Source organism: Alligator sinensis, unplaced genomic scaffold (assembly GCF_000455745.1).
Source record: "Alligator sinensis unplaced genomic scaffold, ASM45574v1 scaffold1434_1, whole genome shotgun sequence".
NCBI classification, from domain to species: Eukaryota; Metazoa; Chordata; order Crocodylia; family Alligatoridae; genus Alligator; species Alligator sinensis.
In genome coordinates this window covers 267856-274798 of record NW_005843168.1, presented here as the reverse complement: position 1 = coordinate 274798, position 6943 = coordinate 267856, and the positions used below count along the sequence as shown (strand labels likewise).

Below are 6943 nucleotides of genomic sequence, written 5' to 3'. Positions count from 1 at the left end.
TGGGGTGGGGGGCACCGTCAGGGCTGGGGCCTAGTACCCCACGGCTCTCCCCAGTCCTGCCCCTGCTTCCCTGCCCGGCCGCTCCCCTGCCCGGGCCACGCGCCGCGGCATGGGCAGGGCCCCAGAGTGGCTCCTGTCCTGGCCCTCACCTTTCTCACGGGCCCGGGTTTCAGGGCCTCTGGGAGCCTCCCACCCCCTGTGAGGTAACAGCGTGGGGGGGTCCTGCCTGACCCCGGGGCACAGACTGGGCACCCCAATCCTGGAGCCCAGGGCCTAAAGAAACTCTCTTGGGGTTGGGGGGAGGGAGGTGAATCATTTCCTGCCCTGCCGGGACAGACCGACAAAAGCCAGGAAGGAAGGAAGGACGGAGGAAGGGCAGGGCTAGCCCTCCTCTCCACCCTGGATCTCCCTGCCCCTTGGAGCCCAAATGCCCAGGGAAGGCACTGAAACCAGGACCCATCCCCACCCTGTCCCCTGCCAGGGTGGGGACCCAGGAGTCCTGGCCCTGGTTCCTGGGGTAATAGGCGGCCTGGGTTTTCCGCCCATGGAGGTGAACTGTGCTGTACCTCGAGAGAACATTGCTCACGTCATGACCTGGATTGTGGGCCATTGGGCGCTGCCCCTGGCTGGGCCACACCAGAAGTGGCCCCATTTTGGGGCATGAGGTTTATGGAGGGTGGGGTGAGGCTGGGGAGGGCTAGGTCCTAGTCGCTGTCCTGGTGACCCTGTTCCCCCTCCCATTAACCCCTTCCATTCCTCCTTCCAGGCCCTGCCGGTGGGCTACAGGTCACAGTGCTGAACCCCTTCAATGTGGTGATCCTCTTCCAGCCAGCTACCCTGCAGTGCAGCTACCAGACCTCGGCCACCCAGCCCCCCATTGTCACCTGGAAGTACAAATCCTACTGTCGCAGCCGCCTGGCCAATGCCTTCAACCCCAGCAGCCAGGAGAGCCAGCTCACCGACCAGCTGCAGCAGAACATCCCTGGCTACAACCCCTATGTGGAGTGCCAGGATACCGTCCGCACTGTGCGGGTCGTGGCCACCAAGCAGGGCAACACAGTCACCCTGGGTGACTTCTACCAGGGGCGGCGCATCACCATCACCAACAGTATGTGCCCCCAGTGGGGAGGGCTTTTGGAGCTGCTCATATATTAGGTGTATTACGGTAGAAACCCCCTTCTCAAGTGGAGGGCCCTTTGGACTGCCTGCATATTGGGTGCATTATGGTAGCACACAAGTGTGCTACGAGGAGGGGCCGCTTATTTGGTGGATTACAGTAGTGCCCAGGGCTGCACCCCCCCCCCCCCCCACTCATCTCCCCCGCGCTCCCCCCCCCCCCCCCCCCAATTATACTCCTGCATTGTATTAGAGATATTGTGGTAATGGCCAAAGAACCCCTTTGTGCCTTTTTGAGTGCTCTCATGTTAGGCATATTATGGTAGTGCCCAGAGGAAGGGGGAGGGTGGTGTGTGCCAGGTGGAAAGCAATTTGGTCTGTCTGCATATTAGGTGCTTTGTGGTAATGCATAAATGCCAGGTATAGCAGTTAGTCCCGGTCATGAATCCAGGTTACCCTACCTGTATTACAGTAGGGTCTGGGATCCTACCCAAGGTACAGGTTGGGATCCTACCCTAGGTACAGGTTGGGCGGGGCGGGATCAAGGTGGTGACTTTTGGGGGTATATTAGATGTATTACGGTATCTGCTCCAGGGGGGAGAGGCAAGGGGTCACTGACTCCAGGTGAGGAAACTGAGGCACAAAGTGACCCTCTATAGATGAATGATGGCAGTGCCCCGTAGCCCATCTCAAGCCAGGTAGAGGGGTCCCGGGGGACTTGCATACTAGGTCAGGGGTGGGCAAAATGTGGCCTGTGGGCCAGATGTGGCCCGCTGGGCCATTCTCTCTGGTGGCCTGTCATGTGGCCCTCAATGGCTTGCCAAAACTCAGTAAGTGGCCCTCCGCCCGAAATAATTATGTGCCCCTGTCTTAGATGTATTATGGCAGTGCCCCATCTCAAGCCGGGTAGAGGGGTTCTGGGCAGACTCGTATATTAGATGCATTATGGCAGCGCCCAGGGCTCTCTATGGGAGGGTAGTGACACGCCCCCCCCCCCAACACACAATGGGTGTATTAAGTGTATTACAGTAGCTTCTTGGAAGGGGTGTGGGCAATGATTCCAGGTGGGGAAACTGAGGCACAGAGCACCCCCTTCCCCTGTGCTAATTATTCCCCTCCCTCCCTTGCATAATTAGTGCCTGTTAATGACAGGCTGGGCTTTGGTGATGTCACTGGTCTGGTGCTGGTGGGCCTGCCTGATCCTGCCTGGGCCCAGAGGGTCCTGAGAGGGTGACCCCCACACTCTGTGTCCTGGATGCCTGGGTTCTGACTTGGGGGGCAGGGGGGGATGGAACCCTGGCGTCTGGGCACTTAATGCCCCTGTGCCCCCCAGACGCAGACCTGAGCATCGAGCAGACGGCTTGGGGCGACAGCGGGGTCTACTACTGCACTGTGACATCATCGCAGGATCTCCAGGGCAACAACGAGGCCTATGCTGAGCTCATTGTCCTGGGTAAGTGGGGGCAGGGCCTGCGGAACCCCGATCTGGCAAGCCCCGCCTTCAAACCCCCCCTTCCTCACAGCAGGGAGAGAACCCAGGCATCCACCAGGCTCTGACCACTCTGCCTGCAGGGAGGGGGGTGGATTCCAGACACTTCCCCCCCCCCCCCCCCCTCCCCCCCCCCCCCGGAGTTTCAAGGGGATTCTGGGAACCAGGACACCTGGGTTCCATCCCTGCTCTGGCAGATGCCGGGTCCTGGACCCCTGGGTTCTCCAGGAGGGTAGCAGACTTGAGGGGGGCAGGGGGGAGGTCCTAGCAGCACATAGCTCTGCCCCTTTCTCCCCACAGCAAGATCAGTGCCCGCCTTGGATCTGGGCACATGCTGGGCTGAACCAGTTGTCAGCCAGTCTGAACTGGGCTGTACTGGGGGCCTCCCGGTGCTCCCATTGTTAGGGGTCTCATTAGTAATTAGTATGACAATTAATAGAGTTCTCCCCAGGCCGCTCGCAGCTACGTTAGGGAAACTGAGGCACAGACCTAAAAATGGGCTCCTTCAGCTCCTGGCCAATCACGTAACTCCTTCCTAGTGGGGAGTTTGTTTACCCAGAAGCCTCTGTTGTGGGGTGGCAGCTGCATTGGCCCCCCCCTTCCCCTGGGAGGTGGGTATATTGGGACTCACTGACTCAGCGTCTGCCCTGAGCAGGAGCTGCTGACTCAGCAGTACCAGCCTAATGCCCTCCCCCACTCACCCCTGCTTGGCAGCCTCCCACCCCCAGAGGGCACCCTGTTTGTCCCCTGGGTGTTGGGTGGGCGGAGTGGATGCCTGGGTTTTTTGCTGTTCTTGGGGGGCATGGCTAAGCAAGGGAGCCCCAATGCCTGGGTTCTTGGAGAGGAGGGGGGCTGGGGGTGAAAGTGGGGGAGCCCAGATGCCTGGGTTCTTTCTGCACCTTCAGAACCCCCCTCTCTCTGTCGCAGGCTGGTCAGCCAAGGCCTCCGAGCTCTTGCCAGGCATTGAGATAGGGCCCCTACAAGGTACCCACCACCTTTGGCTCTTACTGTCTGGGGGGTTTGGGCTCCTTGGTCCCTCCCCACCCCAGAGAACCCAGGTGTCTGGGCCCCAACTCCTCTGCTCTCAGCCCCCTGCCCCACCCTTTACTCTCACTTCAGCACCCCCCACAAGTAGGGAGAAAACAGAGAGGCAGGGCTGCCTGTGGGGAGGAGAATAGAGTGCAAAGCCTGGTGCCTCAGTCCGTCTTTTCCCCCGCCCCCCGCGAGCACTGTGGGGGCCGAGCTGCAGCCGGCTCTGGGATGGGGCGCTGCAGTATAACATGTTCCCTCTAGATTGGCTGTTTGTGGTGTTAGTGGCACTGGGTGCACTGGTACTGGTGCTGGCACTGGGTGTGTGCTGGTGCCAGTGCTGCCCCCACACCTGCTGCTGCTACGTGCGCTGCCCCTGCTGCCCCCAGCGCTGCTGCTGCCCCGAGGCCCGTGAGTACGGGGGGGGAACCCAGACTACTGGGTTTTGTCTCGGTGCCGGGCGGGTGGGGAGTGTGGAGGAGGGGTTGCCTGGGTTGTATCCCAGAGCTGGGGAGCCTGGTCACCCAGGTTCTTTTCAAACTCTTTGAAGGTAGTGAGGGTTTGGTGGTTGAGATGGAAGCCTGGATGCCTGGGTTGTATCCCAGTAGGGTCTGAACAGTGTGGGGGGAACCCAACCACCCGGACACCTGGGTTCTCTCCCAGACACCCATCTACCCCCTCCCTCTGCCCCACCAGTCTATGCAGCAGGCAAGGCGGCCACCTCAGGGGTGCCCAGCATCTACGCGCCAAGTGCCTATGCACCCAGCCTCTACGGCCCCTCTGGTGCCCTCAAGCCAGGGCCACCCCCGACTCTCATCCCCATGGGGCCTGTCTACAATGGCTACGGGGCCGACTATGACCGCGCCAGCTCAGGTACGCTGCTTCAAGTCCTCTTCCTGCCCTCGTGCCTCGGTTCCCCTGTTTGACCCAAAGCGGGTCCCGTACGCCTGCCAGGACCCTCTGTTAATCCTGTGGTTTCCTCTCAGTCGGCGGCCACAGCTCCCAGGTGCCTTTGCTGCAGGACTCCCATAGCGCCGGGAGCTCAGGTACAGTGTTGACGGGTAGCTGTCAATCACACATGGCTCCCAGCCCTCTCACTGGGTGGTGGGAGAAGGTGGGAAACTAAGCAGGGTCTGGCCTGGCTGGTGGGCAAATAGGAGACGGGCTGGCATGAGACAACTTGCTGGAGGCAAATCAGGCCTGGGTGGAAGGGAGGGGAGGCGGTAAAAGGGCCCTTCTATGTAGCTGCCGCACCCCAAAACTGGCCGCATCTGCCCCCCCAGGGCTGCGCAGCGGGTACCGCATCCAGGCCAACCAGCAGGACGACTCCATGCGGGTGCTGTACTACATGGAGAAGGAGCTGGCCAACTTCGATGCCACGCATCCTGGCCCAGGCAATAGCCGGCTCGAAAAGGGTGAATGCCTGCTCCCCAAGGAGCGCCATGCAGCGCCACGTGCCCCTCAGCAATTTATTTATTTATTTTTCCCCTCAATGGGTCTGATGCCCCCTAGTGGCTCCCATTGGCCACTGCAGCCTCCAGCTGGGCTGATGCCACCATGGGGGGTTTCCATTGGCCAATGCACAGTGTCCCCATGTGCCTCCCCTAGCCATAACAGCCCCCAGAGGGGACATGGCAATGGGTCTAGTGGCCCCTGGTAGCCATTGCGGCCCCCAGTTGGGCTATACCACCCTGGTGCCTCCTGGGGGGTGCCCATTGGCTGCTGCATGGTGCCCACTAGTGCCCCCCCAGTTATAACAGCCCCTAGAAGTGACCCAGTGGCCCCCATAGGAATTGTAGCAGGTCTAGTGCCCCCTACTGGTCCCTATTGGGCACTGCAGCCCCCAGTTGAGCTAATGCAGCCCTGGCATCCCCTATTGGCCACCATGTGGCACCCCCTGGTGCCCCCTGCCCTGTTTAACCCCTTGTCTTCCTGTTTTCCTCCCCACCCCCAGCCTCAGTCATGAGCGAGATCAGTTCCCTGCATGAGGACGCCCACCGCCATGCTGCCCATGGGCGCCCCCTGTCCCCTCTCAGTGACCTGGAGGAAGAGGGCAGTGAGAGCCGGCGCCTCTTGCCCCCAGCTCGGCGCCCCCGCTCCCGCTCTGTGGATGACCTGGACCGTGATTGGTCCCCGGTACCCGAGAGGCAGGGCCGGGGCCGCCCCCGTGAGAATGGCTCCCCCCACTGGCGGGAGGAGGAGCGCCGTGGGCGCCGGAGCCGCAGCCGAGACGACCTGTGGGAGCCTGATCCCCGGAGTCGGGCCAACCCATGGGAGTCCAAGGGGCAGGGCTACGACACAGAGCTCCTGCGGGGGGTGCTGCGGCGCAAGGCTCAGGATGACGGCGACAGCGGGTCAAGTGGGCGCTCCCTCCCTCCCCCGCCCCCCCCCTACAGTGAGACAGAGTCAGCCAGCGCCTCCCGGGGCCGGGCTGAGCGCCGGCTGAGGCGGGTAAGGAGCCAGAGGGGGGGCGTTCTATGCGGCTGCTTGGCCTCAGAGCTGGGCGCATCGGGGGGGGGGGTCTGAATGTGTCCTGCGGGGGAGGGGGGGGTCAGCTGTGAGGGGGTGCCAGTCTCGGCACCCATCTCTGGGCATCATTATGTTCAGCTGCTCAACCCCAGAGCTGGGCACATGTTGGCACCCAGTAACCCCCCACCCCTGCTTTGTTTCCCCTGCAGAATCAGGCCCTGAGCCGTGAGAGCCTGGTGGTGTGAGCGCCTGGACCCCGCTGGCCCTCGCCCCCCCTGCATCGCCCCCGCCATGGGCAAGTGCTGGTGGCTATTGGCTCCCATAGTGGTGGGGAGAGGGATAGTGGGGGGGCCTTGCAAGGCCCAGTCCCCAGTAGCTTTATGCTTACCAGGGATTTGGCCTATGGACTGACTTCCCCCCCCACCCCCTTACAGAGGACTTGGACCTGCCCCGAGTAGCCTGAGTGCATTGGCCCGGACACCTGGATTTTCTTCCCTCTGTGTGGGGTTGTAGGTGGGGACGGGGGAGGCCTCTGGGTTCCTTCCCCTCTGTGGGAGGTGGGGGACAGGAGCTGTGGGAGGCAGTAGAGCGTGCGGAGGAGGAGGGGAGGCCTGAGGGCCCTGATGACTGGGGTCTCTGCCCAGCTTGCTGCTTACTTTTTTTTTTTTTTTTTTTTTAAGTTTGGTCATTTGTACAAAAAATGGATGTTTTAAAGAAAAAATAAATCTTATAAAAAAAGAAGCTAGTGGGGTCTGAAGGGGGTGGTGGCATGTGGCCCCCCCCCAGCTGGCCACATCTCAACCCAAAAAAGAGATGAGGGGGGTCTGAAGGGTGGGGGGT

The 6943-nt window shown here is 61.5% G+C and overlaps 1 protein-coding gene across 1 annotated transcript; it reads left to right on the top strand.

Moving 5' to 3' along the window:
• Positions 1–750: 750 nt before the first annotated feature.
• LSR (lipolysis stimulated lipoprotein receptor) lies at positions 751–6837 on the top strand (the record flags this gene model as incomplete). The annotated part of the gene is made up of 9 exons (XM_006037772.3): positions 751–1108; positions 2450–2569; positions 3533–3589; positions 3899–4045; positions 4331–4507; positions 4621–4680; positions 4918–5049; positions 5589–6085; positions 6313–6837. Coding segments are annotated over 9 exons (1584 nt in total), but the record flags the coding sequence as incomplete, so codon positions are not given.
• Positions 6838–6943: the final 106 nt, after the last annotated feature.